Source organism: Falco cherrug, chromosome 4 (genome assembly GCF_023634085.1).
Source record: "Falco cherrug isolate bFalChe1 chromosome 4, bFalChe1.pri, whole genome shotgun sequence".
Lineage (NCBI taxonomy): Eukaryota > Metazoa > Chordata > Aves > Falconiformes > Falconidae > Falco > Falco cherrug.
The window spans coordinates 33,600,816-33,621,757 of NC_073700.1; the positions used below are offsets into that span (position 1 = coordinate 33,600,816).

Sequence of the window (20,942 nt, forward strand, 5' to 3'; positions counted from 1 at the left end):
CAAACATCTATAGACAAACCAGTGTCAGTTTTCTACAAGTTTAATCCCTGTAAAACTATGCTATGTAGTCATATCTCTGAGTGATTACTTTTTTCCTACATTTGTGAAGAGGTGTTGAGAATATGCTGGTTCTGATAAGATAGCATGGAAGACCTGTTTGAGCTTACCTACAAAGGTCTTTGCAACATGAATACACCTACACTTAAGAGTGCCATTCCCATTGCAAAGATGAGACCTGAAAATTCCAGGTCAGAAGTTAAATACCTCCTCTGCAATAGGAAGTCCTGTATCTAGTCATTTATATACCAAAGTGGTATGCCCTGGCACTGGACATTTATTACAGATTTGCACACCCACTTGAAACAGATGCATATCCAGTCAAAATTAAGAAGGAAAACATTAGCAAAGTCCCAAAGGACTCAGTAGTGTAACTCCATGGAAATGAGCACAGCAGACAGGAAACAAATCCTAAATCCTATTTCTTGTTTTATGCTGGCTCTCTGTGTGGCCAAATGCATGCTACTCGGCTGCAGCTGTCTCATCTGTAAATGAGTAGAATACCGTAAAATGCAGTACTTTCCAGAAGGACTTGTAAAACAGATGTAATTTGGTAAAGCACATTTCTGCTTTGCTTTTGCTTTCATTAAATGCTAAATTTTTAAGGTCAGAGGAGGGATTATTTAGGCAACTTTAGACACTACAGTGTGGTTCCGTTATAATTAGTTACTTAGCAGAAGTTAATAAGTTGTACATTTTGGTATATGTAGCATTTTGAATGCAAATTAAAATATAAATTCAGAGTACTATCACAGTCCTGTTTTAATTTCTCCAAATTTTCAGCCTGAGCACTTCTCTCACAAAGAGCAGCATCTGATAGTTGGGTAGGGTATTTAATTAAAACACAGAGCATATTAAAAATGGGACCATTTCAAACCATTCTAGCCAGACTCAGAGCTGTGGGTTTAGGAGATGGCAGCTTCTGTGGCCTTCTTTTCTCTTTCTTCGTAAGCACATTTGCGTCTCCTTCTGGTATAGATAGATTAACAGACTGATTTACTGAACGTTGCTTTAAGGATTCCACTAGGAATGCACACTGAAATGGAAGTTCATGTTGATTAGTAATTCATATCCATGAAATTTAAGTAAATGCCATTTCAAAGACAGGCATTCTGTATTTACTACTTGAATAATAAATAAAATTAATACCAAATTTATTAATCTGTTAATGCTTAAAACCTCTAACTGAATAGAAATCCCTTTGTACTGTGCTTGCTCAAACACATAGGAGGGAAATTCTTCCTGCTGTGAGCAAATGTTCTAAAAGAAAAAGCATCAGTATGCATATCATGACCAGAACAAATTGGAAGATGATGAACCAAGTATATGCAACTATTAAATGATAACAAAATATTTTAAAATTCCAATTAATAATCACCAACTCTTCTTTTTAAAAACACTTCTGTGACTCAGGCTTGCATGCAACAAGGTGCTCAGACCTCTGGACATATATTTCACTGCACATATCTTTCTAGTCACACTTTTTTAAGAAACAACAACAGTACTGCCAGGCTGGTTATACGGAATCAGGCACTTTATTAGGTGGTATCTTTGGAAAAAATTCATGTGCATGTAATATGGAGAGATACGGTCTAGTTCTACACCCTTAAGTATACTTCAGAAAACAATTGTTTTAGAATTGAACAAAAGTATTGTGCCAATGACAATCCCTCCCTCCACTGTGACTGATAGGAACACAACATTATATCTTTGTTATATAATATTTATAACTTTAAAATGTATTTATTTATATATGTACATAATTATAATGACAGTTAATTCTACTTGAGAAGAATTCGTCATAGGATTGGCAACAAAAAAGAGAATAATTTCAGTTGTAAACTCCTTGTATTTGATAAGGAACCATGGCTACTCCAACACCAATCACTGCAATCCTATTGTACAACTGCTTTCTAGTCCATACCTACTCTACGGTGACTATTCTCACATTCTAGAGCATTCCTACCCATCTTACAAGGATTTTCATTTTGTCCAATCTTCTGCATTGTCAGCTGAACAAACACAGTTGAATTATTTTCTGAAGAAAGACAGAACTTAAAAAGATACATATAATTCGTACCTTTTGAGAGTAGTTGTTTGCCTTTTCCATTTCAGACACAATAATAGTGACATCATCACTTTCAAAAATATCTGGTAATCAAATATATGCTAATCAGCCAGGGTTTTTAAAAGTACAAAATATATCTGCTTTAAGAGCATACAACAATTTGTAGAGCATGCCAAATATCAATGAAAAGAATAAAAAAGCCTTTGTTTCCTGTAAGCCAAGCAGTCTGCAACTAGCACAGTAGTAATTATATTTTAAAAGTGCATCTTTAAAATATCTAACAGAAAACAGTGAATTCAAATTAAAAAAAAAAAAATCAAATCACTGCATTAAGAATGCATCATAATACTTTGCAATAAAATTGAAAGCCTCCATCAAACTGGACCTCTGTTTACATCCCAGTGCTAGTATAGCATTACCACACCCTAAAAAAGTTAATTACTTGATTGGGGGGGGTGAGGGGTGGAGAAAAGCATTAATAAATATTATTTCATTAATGAAAAACAAGTATGTGCTGACTTTCCTTTTCACATACCTGCTTCTCCAAACCAATGAAATCTCCCATTGGCTGCCTGTACTATTTCTTTAAAAGCAATGGCAGTTTCAGTTTGGCTGGCATAGCGGGCTGGAATAATTCCATTGGAGTCAACATCCTCCATTAAACTGAACAGACAGACATGAAGCTGCAAATCAAAACCTCTGCAAACCTCAGCCACATAAGCACTGATTGTGTGCTGTAAGACAGAGAGAGAAAAAAAAAAAGAAAATAAAAACTCGGTAGTGACCCTCTACCTCAGATGAGCTTCAAACACTCCCAACCTGAGCAAGTCAGTACAGGAACATACCCCCATTAGCTGAATGCCTCTTCAATTCATGCATATACACAAAACCTGTCACTATTACCAGTGACAATAGCAACAGCAATACTGCAACCAAGTAGTGAGATTGGGTAGCTCTGAGAATCAAAGACACAGGTCATGGACTTCAAGTTAGCCATGCACTGAAAAAAAGAAGTAGGGATGGAACTATCCATTTGGCTTTTTGTATGCATCCTTTTTTCCTTGTTATCCACATGGACTTTTAATGATTCCTTAGGTTTGCCCAGAATTTTGATAACAACAGCCAGAGAGAGACACCCTACCGTACATGCATAGTTACTCCAGCTGGATTACCGTATGTTCAGAAGCTCTAGGCTGTTCACGTGGCTTAACCGCCACAGAGCAGATGCACCACGAACATGTATCCAAGCAATGGATTACTGTTCTTAGAAACAGGAACTGTGTCTACACAATGTGCTATGGAGTTCAACTGTAAAATCATTTGTGGGGTTGTTCTCATGAATTGTATGGAAATGACATGAAAAATGCAAGTTGGTTTGTTCAAACTCAGAAACTTGCAGTGAAATGATGGCCACAGCTGGAGAGAAAGAGTGGGGAAGGAATCCCAAAACCATCTCTTGAATTTTCTGATTCACACATCATTAATAATTTCTACCTTCAACACAGGAACAGCAATCACAGAAATGGAAATTTGAGATCCTGACAGCTGTGCTGTCTTAGATATGTAAAGGAGAAGTATTCTGCCAATAAGCTATGATGACTAGCCAAAAGGAAAAAAAAAAAAGGGAAAAGAAAAATAAAAGAGAATAATTAAATTGAGATTAACTCTGATAGGAACTTACAGAAGAGCTGGAAAACCTGTGATGATACTTACTGTTTCCTGATCAGGTATTCCAGTCGTCAGCAGGTAAAGTCCTTGTGATTTGTGTTTATCTTTGTCTTTGAAGTCTACTTCCACAGCTCTCCTAAGCGCACACATGAAATTTCTACTTCCTTTGCACTGCAGTCTCAACACCCACCTAAAAAAGGATGTTTACAGTTCAAAGAATGAAGCAACAAAACCTTTTGTTTCTGCTTAGAGCAATAAAGAGAACTAAGAATCTTAAATAACATTGCACTGGAGTCTAAAATTTTTGACAGAGAGCAAACCAGATTATATAATAATCCAAATTTTTGTTCTACCTTCTGTATTGCCACCATGGTTGAACTAGGTTTTAGGCAAGATTCAGAGCACAGAGATGAAAGAATTCTCTCGTAATTTTATGTGGAAAAATTGTAATATAGTAGAATTTACAGGAATAACAATGAACCATAGAGGTGTAACAAAACTGCTGAGGGTGCGACTCACAAACAGAAACTTGGAATTTGTTTCCAGTGTATGTGGGGAAAAACATAGTTTAGCTTTCACATCCCAGTTGAATTTGAAGCAGTTTTCAATTCTTTATGTAACCTGTGCATTTCTTACACAGACAATTCTATATCTGTCCACATTTATATTCTGTATACATGTGAAATACAAAGTCACTAAGACATATTAAACTTTACAATGTTTTTTTCACGACAAACCATCATTAACAATCAGTGTAGAACACAGTTCGTGGCAATCTATTTTTGCAATATGATAAACATCAATTTTCTAAATTGCTCACAATACCGTTCAAATCTGCTTCTCCATTTTATCTGTTTCACAGTACCTGTGATCACCTAATATGGACGTACGGAAAAGTTATTTATCCTACCTCCAAGCATTTTCTAAGTTTTCTGGTTGGGAAGGAACCAGTTCCTGCTGCCAAGGCACAACGTCACTCCCAAATCTTTCAGAGAAAAATAACAGCAATTAATTTTCAGATTATGCTTTAGAACAAGCTAAGAGTTAGAATAAATTCACTGAGAAAGAAAAATCTCATTTGAGATATTACAGATCTAGTTAGGCTGATTCAAACTATTTTCTATTTCAAACCATTTAGTTGTTCACATCTATCCATCACTCAGTGTTTTTCAAGGTAGTGAGCCAGACTTCATTCTTCTTTCCTGGACAGGATCTTAAACAAAAGCTGGTAAAAACTCAGCAGAAGGATCATAATGAACCCCCCCTAACCCTCAACACTGCCTGTACCTCTCCAGTGAGGTAAGGGCTCTCTTCTCCCACCAGGCTTAGAACTCCATGAGCTGCTGTCTCTTGCTTTTACCTGCCAGTCAGAAACCTGCCCAGCTGCTGTTCAGCACCTGTGCCATATGTTTCTGACTACCAGCGCTGAGTACAGAATTTAATACTATATTTAAAAAGTATTGCAGTTAACTGTAAAATTTGAAGCACATTCTCAGAGATGGCATCTTGAGTTCCAATAAAAGCTTCTGACTCGTGAATTAATACTGTTATGAACAATGCAGAAGGGTGACAATTTGTTACAGGCATGATGCAATGAGTTCCAGTAAGCCTCACCCAAACCAGTGATTTCTAATTACTAATCTGGTCGCCATACATCTGATTTGTGCACTTATCCAATAACAATAAATCAGTGCTACTCTTGCAATTACTTCAACACAAAATGTTAAATACAATTCAAAAAGTCTAAAATGTATCCATCAGTAACAACTGTCTCTCAGCATGCTTCTTTCATTGCAATGCGTTACAATTACTTTAAAAGAATCTTAAATAGTTGCTTACGCTATAATATTGAAGTAATCCTTATTTGACATTTGTTCCTCAAGCAAAAGTCGCAAAGAATGCTGGATATTGATGATGCACATGGAGTTTGTTGCTGATATATCAACAAGTATAACCACCCTATATAAGAAATGTTATTAATTTTTTTAAAAAAAGAATAAAAATCTTACGCGTTCTTATCTTCACTGTACTCTAACTTGCCAGGGCAAGTATCTTCTAGCTATGTACCAGAATGTATAAACACTGAATCTATATTTTTAAAAAGAAAAAGAATCTGCAAAACCTAAGGTGAGATTTTTTTAAAAAATAGTAAAAATAACAGAAAATTCTATCTTTCTTAAGCTCTGCAATAATCAGGGTACTGGCACATGTAGTGCCATAGCGGCTGCTGAGCCCTAAACAGCTCCTCTTTCTTCTCCGTACTCTAATATCCAAAACACGCCTGGAATGTGTGAATGTCCAAGGAGAACTGTTGGATAGTTCATTGTCCTTTCCCCAGCCATCATTCCAGCAAGACATGTAGTATTACTCCAAAGATAAATCTTAAGTTTTCTCCCAGCAAGTCAGTGACAGACTGGTTGCTCAGTTACGAACTGACTGACGTTATCTAGCACGTTACCTGCTTTGAGAAAAAGTATTAATGATGGCCTTCTTCAGTATGGTCAGTATTAAGCCTTGCTTAAGAGACAATACAGGATGGTTACAGATAATAGACAGGGAATATCTTGGGAGCAGTGGTCATGAAAAGAATCGCAGATGTGATGGACAGTCAGTGGGACGTGAGTTCCCAACACAATACAGTGGCCAGATGGGCTAATTAAATCCATGATCAATGAGCAAGAAGGTCTCTAGTAACAGTGGCCTCAGCTATCTTCCTTTGGTCTGAAACTTCATATTCAAGGTTTAGAAATGGGACAAAAAGAGCAACTGTGCAACTGAGGTTGGATACGGTCTCAGACACAATGTAAACAAACATAATCCTCAAACACATAATTAGATGTGTCAGACCTCAAACTTCATGCAGGGTAAAAAAAAACCACCTTAGGTTTTTGAGTGTGTCTACAGTGACATTTGTCATCTGGCACTAGAATGCAATTCAACAAGTAGTGGAGGCAGAAGGTAGGTGATAGGTCAAATCTCATCTTCTGACAAGAACCCACGAGAGGCTGTGCAGAAAAACCCTAGGCATAAATACTAATAGGATGGGCTTGGAAAGCTGCCTGTAAACACTACCTTTGGCCAGAAACATCAGGTTCTGTTTATGTGCAATTTAAAACAGAACATTCCCTAAAGGCTTTCTTGCTAGATAACTCAAATTTAAAAGCCTGTCTCCTGGAAATTGCAGTTTTGTGTTGACCAATGATCCACTGGATTCATTAAATTCACCGGATCATTAAAAAGGCTGAATATCAGTATCTGTTTTACAAAAGTGGATTGCTTACACTGGTCATATCTGCAATTGTTTCATCTACATCTGACTGTTTTCTGTCCTGTATCCCTTGGTGCTGACTTACACACGAAGCAAAGGCTGTCAAACCAGAATCATCACCAATACACAAAAAAAAGGGCTACTGAAGTACAATACCTCCTTTCGATAACATTTCCCCATATTCTTCTGCTAGCAACAGAGAGCCAGTCAATTCTTTTCTCATAGATTCTTACCATTTTAGCAAGGAGTTTCTATGGATAAAAATTCGAAAATCTAAGTTAAAAACTTCAAGTAAGTCTTTTACTGCCAAATGTTTAATGCAGAAGTAAAGTGACAGCACAGTAATGAAAAATATAATGATTTTCATTCATTTTGAGCTGCAGTATTTCATTCTTGGTAAAGATAAAAGAATACAGTCCATGGGAAAAACATACAATAATAAAAATGCAACAAAGGGTCTAAAGGTATAAACTTTCCTCTTCACTTTTCTCCTTGCTAGCATGTCCCAAAATAGTGATCAAGCATATTAAAAAAAGAAGGAAAAAAGCTTCAACAATACAGTTTTTGCAAGCTTACCATTTCTTCAGTAGCATTTTTTTGGTATTGTTCATAACAAAACATATAAAATAAACATGATATTTTCAAACACTTCTCATTCTTTACTGCATTATCAATTTGAAGACCTTAAGGTGATGTCTGAATTCTACAGAACATGAGCACCTGAAGAGCGACAAGGGAATTCCAGCTGCTCCAGCCAGTAAATCAGATTCATTGGGGGCCCAACTTAAACAGTTCTATGCAAATACATGGAGCATAGGAAATAAACAACAGGAGTTATGAGACATGCATGCACCTGCAGGGCTACAACCTTACTGGCATCATGGGGACATGGTGGGATAACTCTTATGGCTGGAGTGTTGGAATGGAAGGATGCAAGCCCTTTATGAAGGACAGTTAGAGGAGACGAGGGGGGTGTCACCCTCTACGTCAACACCCAGCTGGAGTGCACAGAGCTGCGTTCGGGGATGGATGAGGAGCTGGCCGAGAGCTTATAGGTCAGGGTTAAAGGGAGGACAGAGACAGGTGATTATAGTGAAGGTCTGACACAGGCCACCTGACTAGGAAGACTGAGTGGATGAGGCCCTTTATAGGCAGAGAGGAGCTGCCTCATATTCAAAAGTCCTGGTCCTCCTGGGGGACTTCAACCACCTCAATACCTGTTGGAGGAACAACACAGCAGGGCATAGGCAATCCAGGAGGTTCTTGGAATGCATTGATAGTAACTTCCTTCTCCAAGTGACAGAGGAGCCATCAAGGAGAGGTGTCATGCTGGACCTTGTTCTCACCAACAGGGCGGGGCTGGTGGGGAATGTGAAGCTTAAGGGTGGCCTTGGCTGCAGTGACCACAAAATGGTGGAGTTTAAGATCCTTAGGACAGTGAGGAGAGCCTATAGCAAGATCACTACCCTGGACTTCAGGAGAACAGACTTCAGCCTCTTCAGGGATCTGCTTGGTGGAGTACCATGAGACAGAGCCCTGGAGGGACAAGGTGCCCAAGAAAGCTGGTTAGTATTCAAGGATCACCTCCTTCAAGGTCAGCAGCGATGTGTCCCAACAAAGATGAAGCTGGGCAAAAGCACCAGGAGATCTGCATAGATGAACAAGGAGCACCAGGACAAAATAACACACAAGAAGGAAACCTACAGGGGGTGGAAGCAAGGACACATAGCCTGGGAAGAATGCAGAGAAACTGTCCATGCAGCCAGGGATCAGGTTAGGAAAGCTAAAGCCCTGATTGAATTACATCTGGCCAGGGACATCAAAGGCAATAAAAAAAGGTTTCTATAAGTGTGTCAGTGATAAAAGGAAGACTAGGGAAAACATGGGCCATCTCCAGAAGGAAATGGGAGACCTGGTTACCCAGGACATGGAGGAAGTTGAGGTACTCAATAACCTTTTTCACCTTGATCTTTACTAGCAAGTGCTCCAGCCACACCACCCAACTTCCAATCAGAAGTAACAGGTGAACAAGGTAACAAGAAGAAAGTAACAAGGGTGAACAAGGACCTCAGAAGCCTGCGTAATAAAACCATCCACATCAATCCTGGGTAGAGAAAGGGAAATGTATTCCCTCATCTTCTCCAGAAGGCAGCTCCCCCAGCACAGCAAGGGCATTAATGCCAGGGTAAAGCACACAGCCATCATTTGTATTATGTTCCCAAGCTCAGCAAAATAAAGAGATAAGCAGTGCTGCCAACAGACTCCATGACCTGCACAGGAGCTTGCCACTTCATAAATACTATAGCTATTAGCACACTTAATATAAAACTGCCATTGTCTTGTGTGCATGTTGGGCATCAAAAAAAGGCTGTGGTGGCCTGACCTTGGCTGGACACCAGGCAGCTCTATCACTCTCCTCCTTGGCAGGGCAGGGGAAGGGGGAGAAAATAAGATGAAAAAAACCTCATGGGTCAAGATAAAGGCAGTTTAATAAAGCAAAAACAAAGGCCATGCACAGAAGCAAAGGAAAATAAGAGATGTTATTCTCTGCTTCCCATTAGCAGGTGATGTTCAGTCACTTCCCAGGAAGCAGAGGTTTAGTATGCCTAGTGGTTGCTCCAGAAGACAAATGTAAATAATAAATGCCCTTCCTTCCTCCTCCTTTCTCTTCACTTTATTGTTGAGCAGATGTCATATGCCACAGAATATCCCTTTGGTTAGTGTGGGTCAGCTGTCCTGGCTGTGCCCCCTCCCAAGATCCTACCCACTCCCAGCCTGCTGGCGAGGGGGAATGTGGCAGAGCCAGCCCTGGTGCTGTGCCAGCCCTGGTGCTGTGCCAGCCCTGCTCAGCAGGAGCCGGAGCACCGGTGTGTTATCAGCACCTCTCTGGCTACCAATACAAATCACAGCTTTGATGGCTGCTATGGGGAAAATTAACGCCATCTCAGCCAGACCAAATGCACTCCCACACTACTTCCTAGAACATTCTTGCTATGCCTCGAGTCTTTCTTGGTCTAGCCAGTAACAATTAGACATTCTTCATAAAACTTGTTTGTCTTTCAAAGAAATAAGACAAAAAACAAAACTTTTTTTTTAATGGCTAAACCAAGATGAAACAAGACAGTTCTCTTAAAGCAAGCAGTACTTTATTGTGTTGTATCCTTTCAATGTACAGGCTAAAGCACTCATACATACACGAGTAAAATAATGTACGTACATTCTTAAACATAGATTGCAAAATGCATACTGCTGTATTTATAAGCAGCACTGATAGACTCTCTTATTTAGCCTCCTTCCTCACTACCTTAAGAATCTGGGCCCCAAGTTTGACCAAATCACTTCAGACTTACATGGACAGCTATATGCACATGAATTTCTGCAGTCCATATGTAACAGAACAATTAATGTGGAATAGTTAGATGGTAATCTAGCCCTGACAAGGCCACATCACTACAGACAACTCACCTGATAGTTGTGTAACACTGGCAGGTCAACATGGATATTTTTCACAGTTCCGTCATACCATTCAAACTGCATCATTGCTTTCTAGAAGGATGAATAATTTAGTTATGTGTTTACAGAAGCCTATATAAGCTACACTAACGTGAAATTCCTTCCAGAATCATTCTTAAGAATGGTCTAAGTATTTCATTTCAATCTATGACTCAAATTTCAGTTAAATTCTTTCTATAGGCTTTCACTAACTTATAAAGTACTGATTTTAATTAGGAAAATGTAGCAATAGAAAGAAAAAAACCCCAAACCCCAACAAACCCAAGAAAAATAAAGGGCCCTCATTACTTACCTCATGCAGAGTTGATGATACTGTTTTTTTAAGAATAGGTATAAATTCTTCCACAGGAGAGAAAGCATTAGGAGCCAAAACTTGATATAGGTTTAACTTTTTAGCTATAGTAAGAAACAAAGAAATTAAACAAAACACATGCTTTGCCTTTAATTCACGTTCTACACCTGTTAAGCTTTTCTTTCTGTGTTACCTTTCAATCCATATGTCTTCAACCAGTCCGCTGAGGTTTTGGCCAGGACACATGGTGTTTGAATAACTAACGGTCCTTCATGATTTGGAGGCTTTGGTAAGAAGTTGGAAGGTGTTGTATTTGCAAATTCTATGGAAACCTAAAAGAGATTTTAAGAAAAACTCTTGCAAATTTTAGCATTAATTTTTTCTTACCCTCAATCCAAAATACTCAACGTGGAATATAGTTTTACTTATGTTCACTAAAGTGCTGGGATTTCAACAAGCAAAACAGTTTTGGGGGACAACGTTCCACTAACTTCACTATGCTTGCCACAATGCAAAAACCCACGGGGAAATTAAAATATTGTGGTTATGCATACTGGCATGAAAACAGCCAATCGTTTCTCTAAGAAAAGTAAGTCTCAAAAGGATCGCCATTACACACAGACCAAATCTTGACTGTTCCATTTTCTGCCTGCACTGAGCACAGAGTCAAATGAACCACATTCTACCTTCATTCACACCAATGGAAACAAGTCGATAAAATCTACTATAGGGCACTAGCATTCCTTTATTTCAAAAAGGGGTAAGAGACCTTTGTTTTATGAATGGAAAGAAGTTTGTGGAGATGTTTTTTCATACAGAAGGTTTGACTAATAAGTTTCTGAAATGACATGCTTTTATTGAGGGATATAGAACCTTCCAAGTCATTTCAGGGTGACTTCTGCTTAGTATGTAGTCTACATGGTCCTTCGTAATTATAAGGTTGGAAGAGAGATTAAAGAATTCTATATATACAGAATAGGGAGGGTGAGGGAAAACAAAATTAGAAATATTATTCACAAATAACCAGTTTTCCTCCTGTCTAGGATGCCTCAGGTCAGATGACCAGATATAGGAGGATACCCAATGAAAGCTCTCAGTCCCTCTTTCACAGAATCACAGGAGGTTCTCTTTCTTCCACACCCATATTTCATCAAAAGCACTTAGAAGTTACTTCATTGGGGAAAAGACAAACAAGGTAAGAACCTCTGGTATGTTGGTCAAATAAGGCATAAAAATAGAAACATTACCAAGGGTGCCAAATCCTCAAAATAAGACAGGACCAACATAGAGACAGATGTCTAACAGACAGACTGTAGCTTCCCAACTTCCATGCTACTAATATATCTAGACAAGCCCTTAGGATTTTGCAGATGATTTAAGTGTCCATCTGAATCATGTAGGAGTAAGTATCTTTTTCCCATTTAAAGGACTGTTGGAACTTCATTCAAATGACCATGCATACTGTTAGGGTAGCTATTCTCTTAGATTTCCATTATGATCATGGTACAATGTTCTTTTTATCGCATTTTGGTTGGTTTATAAAACTTGCTGCATTTTGGAGAACATCTAGCAAAATGTCTCTACTGGTTTTGGCCTTCGTTTGTTCTTACAATGGATGGCCAATATATAATATACGAAGTTCACTTATCAAAATACCTGAGTAGTCATATAATTTTTTTTTCATACTGTGAACACTAAAACCTTCTACCCTTGATACTTCAAAGTACACCTGAAAATAAAAAGATACATACATCTGCTAATCTACTAACAAGAGAACCACCAATTCTTCTTTGAAAACTCTGCTTGATGGTCTTGAGTAGGTCCTTAGCCTTCTGGGATTCCTGAAGTAGCAGACGAAAATCACTGCTATCAAAATTCTGTACATATAAAAAAAAAGGGGGAAAAAAAGTTAACTACTATTCAAACACTAACTAAACAGAGCTTTCTTACTCTGATGTGTGTACGTCTATACAAGACTGCCTGGCACAGCAGAATTGAGTGTAAATATATCTAATGCACTGCATGTAAGTTAGTCATCATTTTATAAACAAGATAATATTTTATTATTTTGAATTGGTCTACCATAAGCCACTGCTTTGATCCTATTAATCAGCTTTATGTCAGCGAACAGTATCTGCAAAATTTATTGCACTTTTAGGAAAGCATTTTCACTTGCAGAGAAAAAATTAACTACAGGTTTACTGAACACATCCTTAGCACTTCTATGACACAGACTTTCAGCACCAAGTCTTGCTATAAACTTCCACACAGATGATAATTAGTTTACCTTCTCAACGTGAAGAATCATCAAAAAGAGAAAAATGCTTTGCCTCTCTAGCTGTCACCTACCTCTCCCTTTGAAGAGTAGCAATGATAACGGCCTCTTACAGCTTCTGCAAAGTTCTTTAGAACTGCCTACATATATAAATAGGAAGAAAAAGAGTTACTTTGATTTCAGTTTTGGTATTCAATTCTTAATTAGAGACAGAAAGAATCTTTGAGGTACATGTCATGAGAAAGCCAAAGTAACTATGCTTCCATTGTTTCCTTACCAGTCTTATTTTAGTAAGGCTGAAAAACTAATTCAGTAAAGAAATTCGTGAAACAGGCAATACGGGTCAAGTTCATTCACCTTGTGTTAAAATGCCAGGCACTTTCTCTTCCTTTGAACGCAGGCTTGTGCTAGGCAGATCAAAGGCATATCACTGAAGTCTACAAGTATAAATGTTAGGCTATCCTTCCCTTGCTTGTAATTACCTCTTAAATCCTTTTCTGTTTTCACCTCCCCCATCTCCTTCTCTCCTACCATCTACCACTACAATCCCCTTCCCCATGACTGCAATGCCCTTACTGCATTCAACCTTCTCTTCAAACCAGGATTTCAGTGGTGTCTTCCCTGTCACTGAAGCCACTACATGCCTTAGGGATAAGCTTAAACAAGCGATCAACACCTAAACCCAAGCTCCTATGCAGAAGCTCATCAAAAGTAACTGCTTATCCTTCTGTCCTCTTCCTTCAGGGAGTCACTGCTAAGATCTAAACCACTGTTCATGATCAACACTATAATCTGAGCAAGGCTTCTAGGTCTTGCCCTGATGCTATTCCATACCAAAATATTCCTATCCCATACTGCCATGCTCATATGATCTCACTTCCAATTCCCTGCCTTTCTGTCTCCTATGATCCTTCTCCCTACCCACTTGTCCTTACTGCAATATTGCCTACCTGAGGTCCCATCTTTCACTTTCACCTGCAAAAGAGCTCTTAGCCCTAAAGTCTTCTCTGTAAACACAAAGGATGATTATCTGGAAATAATTGCTTCCCTTCAGCTGCCAAGCCAGCTGACACCACTTGGTTGCCACTTCTGGCTTCGGTATGAACCAAGATGAATGCTCCAAACAAATCTTTTCTTGTATGCAAAACTGCTCTAAAGAAAATACAATGCTAGATCAAGAACTCTTTAATGAGTAGGTTAGCTTCCCCTCAAGTTTATGAGAGAAGATGTTGCAGCTGAATAGGAAACAAATGACAGGACACTTACGGAAGTAAGTTTTAAAACAATTACTTACAAGAGAAGCAGGATTGCTGCAATCATATGTAACAGCATGAGTCTGCAGTTTTCTCCCCAGCATACACTGCTGAGCATAGTCAGACAATATTTCCAAAGGCTGGTCAGGGCTGATATAAATAAATAAATAAGGGGGAAAAAAAAAGAATTAACAATGGCAGTAATCAAATGGGGGAAAAAGGTCATACTGAAGAAGACAGGGAGGTAAACTAAGTGGGAAAGAAATAATCAGTCATGGGAATGTAATCCAGTCATTTAGCATAACTTAATTGCCTCTCTCTTTCAGCCATTACTGAAGTACCACTACTGGGGTTTGGTCCTGTCCTGAAAACCTGAATGACAATAAAAGCACTAGGATTCTATTCCAGTTCTTAACAGCTTGTGCATGAAATGTTCTAAATTATTCTCTGATAGCCCTGGAAGCTAAAAATCAGGAATTGTGGGTTTTCCCCCTGTGACAAATGGCAATATAAAAGATTTTGAATCAGATCTTCAACTGTATGTAAGGATGTGCACTGTCTTCCAAAGGCACCAAAGAATGTAAACCTTCGTGCTTAGAACTTTGCAACCCACAGAGCTTTCATTCCCCGAGTTTTGATGGTTCTTCATGGTTAGTAGAAAGTTCTCCTTCCAGCTACACTTTGGCCAGGGACAGAAATTAAGGAAGTTTTCACTTGCACACATTATCTATAAAGTTTTGCTTTCTGTTCAAAGCAGACCTAAGCAAAACTTGGAACCTTTTAACTGAACACCGTTGTGTTCAGGAAATTAGCTGAAACGTAATCTCCATCACACTAAATACCAAGCTTGCCAAACTTGCACCATCCCTTATTTGCATATTTAAAATAAAAAAAAACCAAAATAAATTAGGAGTAGGGTAACGCTTCCAGAATCCTTACTGTAGTCTTTTTCTTATAATCCTGACTCCAGTACCGCAACTTTTCAAATGATGACAGTAGAACTACAGAATTTAAGTCCATAATTTATCTGTCTCAGCCTGGTTTCATTTATTTAATCAGACATGTCAAGTTTTCCATCAGCACCAGTAAGATCACAGACAGAAGACTATCTTTAAATGCTTAATGCTATTTTACAGCAAAATCTAGCTCATCATATAATCTTCCCAGACATGTGGACCCTTTCCGTGACACCCTTAATGATGCTGAAGGATTTTTATTGGTGCAAAATTAGAGCTAGCAGACTCTCAATGGATTAAGCGATAGCTGATCTGCAAAGCAAAAAAATGTAGCTTCATATCAGAAAAGATTTATAAATAGTAAAAAAGGGAAGGAATACAGGAATTCAGTAGTACGAAAACCCTGGATCTTAAATTTTCTATTTATTTTTGCATCAAGTTCAGATTCTTGTACCAATTCTTTATGCCAGCTAAAGTTGGTTGACACATAATGAATTTACCAGCTTCCTACAATAAAAACCAGAGAATTCAGTTCTTTCATCATAAAGACATGTTTTAAGGCTTTCAGCAAATTGCAGCCTTGACCAGGTTCCAGCTGTTGTATCCACTGTCTTGCTTCATGTAGCCTGCAGGAGAGGGCAGGAGGATGGGGATGGGCAGGAGGGGGAGAAAAAGGAATATGTACACTTAATTTGCAGGTGTTAAATAAGATAGATCATGAAGATTACTACAAATCACAGGAGCTACTAAGATATTTCATGCTTGAACAACTAGCTTGAAATGCACTTAAAATTCATTGCTTTTTTCCCCCCTCTTACAAATCACTACAGGCACAAGATGAAAAACTGCTATTATCTACAAAAAATTGCTCTAATTAAATGGAGATCTTGTTTGAAACACTTTTATTTTTCAGAGAAATCAACTTACTTACACATGAACATTGATATTTTTTGGACTCTCCCACAGAGATGAAATTTCTGTACTGAATGAGAGGCAGTACAATTGCTTCTTGTAACATAGCTGTTCATCTATTAAGCACTAATAAATAAAAAATTGTTAATGCATTATTATCCATGCTGCTTCTAGCAGGGTTATTATGTAAAAGACTAAAAATAGCAATTCCCTAAAAATAGTTGACAGCAATATCTTCAGCTACCACAGAGAAAAGCTTCCAATAAAAAGCCATACAGATTCAAATATTTGTTAAGGAGTACAGAGACAGAACCTGCAAACCTGGGGTGATCCAGCCAATTTGTTAATGGGGCAGGAAACGGGGAATATTTGTTGTACTGTTGTCACTTTTTCTTCTTAGCTGATGGGCACGTGAAACAACATACTGATCTAGAATGGGCATATTCACCCACAAAGCAATTACTAAAAATGTTTGATAAATATTCATGGTTAGGGCTAAACAACAGTTCAGATATTAAGGCTAGGCAAGCCAGACTATGTGGAAATCAAGTTTTCTTGAAGGAGTTTTATTTAAAACACACAAATGAAAAATGCAGGTAATAGAAATTGATGTAAAATAATTCCTGAATGCAGAAAATGAAATTGTACAAAGTTTCAAAGTTAGATAGTAAACCAGCTACGTTATACCTTCCTTCCTTAATACAAAAGCTTTATAGAAATAAAGAGCAGAATAAAGAAAAAGCTTCTTTTGGGACTTCAGGAACCAAGGTTCTGACCAAAATTCTGAAGTGTGCCTTGTTGCCACAAAACATAAAAGCATAAGGAAACAATATTTACTATAAATAGCTCTATGTGCAACTTGTTTCTATCTCTTACAGCTGCTTGTTAGGCAAGTTTATTCAATTGAGAATGCTAGTACAAGAATTGAGAAATTTCAAGATATTAATAAGGCGAGTATTATTATTATAGTACATAGAGAAGTTTGTTTTTATCTAGACATTAGCATTCAAAGACATTTAGAACATACTTTTTTCCAACAGAAAACTATTGTATTGTATATTTTGAATTTAAGCAGTTTTTTTCTACTAAGTTCCTGACTTGTAGTTACACAAAAGCTTAATTAGTAAGTTACAATTGTCAAAGTCTGCTTATTATTACTTACCAAGAGGTCCTTCTGAAAATCCAGTAGTTGAGGTCCGTAACTCATATGAGACACATGAACCATAAGTCCAACTTTGGTCCCTTTTATGAGGCCAAACACCTTAAAAGAGAAAAGTTACTGTAAATACTAAGCTTATTGAAAGTTTAATAGTTTTACTGTTTATTCTGTACAACACTATTTAAAAATCAAATATTAGGTATTTATTTTCACTTTAAACTTTTTAGCATAAAGATAACACAGTGACAAAGCCAAGGGAAAGGAAAAAAAAACCAGGAAAAAAAAAAGAAGAAAAAAAAAGAAAAAAAAGAAAAAAAAAAAAAAGAGATGCCTCCTGACTCCCAGTTTATGCTTACCAGTGAATCACATTACCTCCTTCCCAAGACAAACTATTAGTTATTTGAGAGGATAAAAATAACTTTGTCTACAGAATCTCCTTCACATTAAACCAAGCAACTTTGTGGAAGCCAGATTCTGGAATGCTGCTTCTTTCTCTATCCCCTTTGAGAGGCAGTTTTGTCCCTTTCCCACTCCTGAGCATTAGCACGACTAGGCACAGTAAGCGATTAACCAGCTCTGCAAGAGAGGGCACAACGGACTACAAGACAGCTCCACTCCAGTCAGAGCTTAAGCTCAGCGTTGTCTGCTCCCATCTAAATCGCAGAGAGGTCCTGATGATTAAGACTGCTAAGAGAAAGAAAAAGACTGGATCTAGGAAGCAGAAAACTGCATACCAATGAAAGTTCAAGAAAACCAATCCATTTTCAAGATATGTATCACTGCATGATGTATAACTCCCAGTAAATAACAAAAATACATAAGCTTTCTGGAAGCTACTTTTCACTAGCATTCAAAAGTTAATTTATTCTTTAATGCCATATACAGTTCCAGTGTAAAAATATACTGCAAAGTTAAAGTTACCTTTCTGCTGTCCTGCAACAGCCACTGAATTCGCTGCTGATAAAGTTCGATCACTCTGACAAAAGGCATAGCACACATTTAGCTAAGGCATTTTCTTGCATTGTACACTGATGTAACAATCAACCACTTGTCTTCATCACATCCTTTCTCTCACATATGCAAAATCTGTGAGAAACAGTATTTAAAAATACTGTTTTCAGTGTTCTCACACAAGTGGTTGTGGCAGGGCTAACCATTTAAAAACTTCTTCCCTTAAAGCTGTTTGACTGATTAGATATGAAGCTGTCTTGAAAACTGGATCACTGAAATGTTTCCTCCTTAGTTGCTGGCTTATTCTGTTCAGAGATAGGAGAGGGGTATTCACCATGTGTATGTGTGAGTGACAGAAGCTCAGGCAAAACTAAGTTTAGTTCATCACACACAGGTTAGCAGCAGCAGATGCGTTTAACACAAACTACCCTATGGCTTAAAACAGTCGTGAAATACAATCTTGTCATTGAAAGGCAGCACACTCATTGAAGTACTGGACTAAATGCAGCACAACTTTTAACAATTCCATTTCAAAACAGGTATAACCTGAGCTAAAACAATATGCTTGCTGTCCTCTAAAATTGTTTTTCAACCAACTTATTTTTAATACCATGAGCACAGTTTTTACAATTTGGCAAATAAAGTTTAAATCAATAAAGGGGGAATACCTTTCTGCTTTTTCAAAGTGCTAAAGCTACTTTTTTAAACCAGATTTGCAGACAGTTTGCTTAGATGGTGCAGGGCCCAAGTACCAAAGGTGGACCTTCTCAAGATTTTGGATCTTCATAACTAACACAGTGAGGTATGCTGAAGTAGTGGCACTCCTAGGAACAGTCTAGGAGTGAAAACCAGCAAAAACACGATTACAGCTTTTTCCCCCCTCAATTTAAGTTTCCTTAATTTTATAATTTTAAAATTCACTTAGAAAACTTCTAATTTCCACAGATCATGACTAGATCCATGACTTGAAACTAATCCAAGTTACAGTAAACATAACCCACAAATATGCAGTATTACCTGTGAAAACCCAACCATTTACTAGCTACCTTTCTAAAATGAGCTAACTGCTTCAGTTCAAAACCTGGTTAATAGGCATCTTCATTAAAAAAACCTCAGCTGTAGTGACATATAATTATCACCTACCCTAAATTTCAGCAGAAAGGATTTAATGCTGAGATACTCTGAAGTTCCCAAAGGTAACAAATTATAATTGAAGGCAGTACCTGCAGTCACGGGGGATAGGGATATAGAATGTCATGCACCAAAATCATAAACAAGATGGATACTTACTCAGAAAGTCTGGATTCAAAATCAGTAACCGTCTCTTCTGTAAACTCTATCTCTTCAACACAATTTCCTGAATTCCTGGAACACTATGTATAATTAACATCAAAGATGCACACAATTACAACTGACTAAAGAAAGGGCAGTGTTGTACTTACAAAATAATATTGCCTTCATTTACCAGATGCTCTAATGTTAATTTCAAGGATTCTAAACTGTGGTTTCTTAGCCATTCCTCTGTGGTTTGCACCTTTTTAGACTGTATTTTCTTCATCTGTACTCCCTATAGATGAAATAGAAAAAATCAAATGCAGCATGAGAAATGAAATGTGCTGTTCCAACGTGACAAAAATTTAAGTCCCAAGGACAGCTGCTAGTAGGCAATGCATATCCAAGAACAACATAATTTTAGGTACTGGCATACACTTTTGGATGTGGGATGCAAAGGAAAAGAAGCTTTCAGAATATTCCCTGATTGTGAGCTAAAGAAAGGGTAAGAAGAGGTTAGTCTGGAGGAGACAGGAAGACAAGAAACAGGAGAGTTTAGTAAAAGAATTAAAATAAATACCCCAGTGAGTTACAAGGGAGGGAGAAAAATTAAGCATTTCCAAAACCTGCCTCACAGAGTTTGAAGGGGTATATATTTGGTTTCTGCTTTTCTGAAGAAAAAATCAGTACCAACAGTTGATGTACCTTTATTGTTTTGTGTGTTCATGGACTGATTAAACTCTGCAGAGAAATTATACGTAGTTTAATGACTTTAGTGATTTTATCTATCAAATTGTCTGTGTGTATATGTAAATATATGTAAGGAAACATATCAGTTGTCTATCAGCTTATTTATTCCCCATTCTGTATTTTATGGTGGGTATGTGTTACTTTTCTAGTTACTCCATTTAGCAGGAAAACTAACATGCCTACCAGCAGATCTTGTGTCTTGGTGATATACATTACCAGCAATCCATCATCTGGTCCTAGATGAGGCATAGTAAAATCTTGCCATGGTGGATGATCACCCTGTAGACTGGATTTTGTGGTCACGCTACAAGACAATTAATTTCATGGGATTACTTACAACATTCTCGTATTATCATAAACTCTTTACAAGTTTTTTTCAGTAGGAAGTTTTTATGCTTTGACATTTGTTTACACACTCTATTTGATGCATGACAAACGTTCTGAAAGGACATAGTACATAGTTTATACAAGCTACAGTTTTTACTCTATAGCTATATATGAAAACCCAAGAAGACTTTTTAACAGTATCCTCACCCAACTTTTGCCAA

The 20,942-nt window shown here is 37.7% G+C and overlaps 1 protein-coding gene across 1 annotated transcript in view; it reads right to left on the reverse strand.

The window, feature by feature from the left end:
- VWA3A (von Willebrand factor A domain containing 3A) overlaps positions 1–20,643 on the reverse strand; it is a 33,921-nt gene extending 13,278 nt beyond the window's left edge. The window contains exons 1-20 of the mRNA XM_027810027.2: positions 20,578–20,643; positions 19,815–19,939; positions 19,663–19,737; positions 18,343–18,397; positions 17,425–17,523; positions 16,282–16,388; positions 15,851–15,976; positions 14,436–14,544; positions 13,216–13,281; positions 12,618–12,743; positions 11,060–11,198; positions 10,867–10,970; positions 10,527–10,607; positions 7,218–7,312; positions 5,633–5,752; positions 4,704–4,778; positions 3,839–3,983; positions 2,661–2,859; positions 2,138–2,208; positions 935–1,093 (exon numbers count right to left, since the gene is read on the reverse strand). Coding sequence (XP_027665828.2) covers positions 935–1,093; positions 2,138–2,208; positions 2,661–2,859; positions 3,839–3,983; positions 4,704–4,778; positions 5,633–5,752; positions 7,218–7,312; positions 10,527–10,607; positions 10,867–10,970; positions 11,060–11,198; positions 12,618–12,743; positions 13,216–13,281; positions 14,436–14,544; positions 15,851–15,976; positions 16,282–16,388; positions 17,425–17,523; positions 18,343–18,397; positions 19,663–19,737; positions 19,815–19,939; positions 20,578–20,643 — 2,142 coding nt within the window. The remainder of the gene's footprint in view (positions 1–934; positions 1,094–2,137; positions 2,209–2,660; positions 2,860–3,838; positions 3,984–4,703; positions 4,779–5,632; positions 5,753–7,217; positions 7,313–10,526; positions 10,608–10,866; positions 10,971–11,059; positions 11,199–12,617; positions 12,744–13,215; positions 13,282–14,435; positions 14,545–15,850; positions 15,977–16,281; positions 16,389–17,424; positions 17,524–18,342; positions 18,398–19,662; positions 19,738–19,814; positions 19,940–20,577) is intronic.
- Positions 20,644–20,942: the final 299 nt, after the last annotated feature.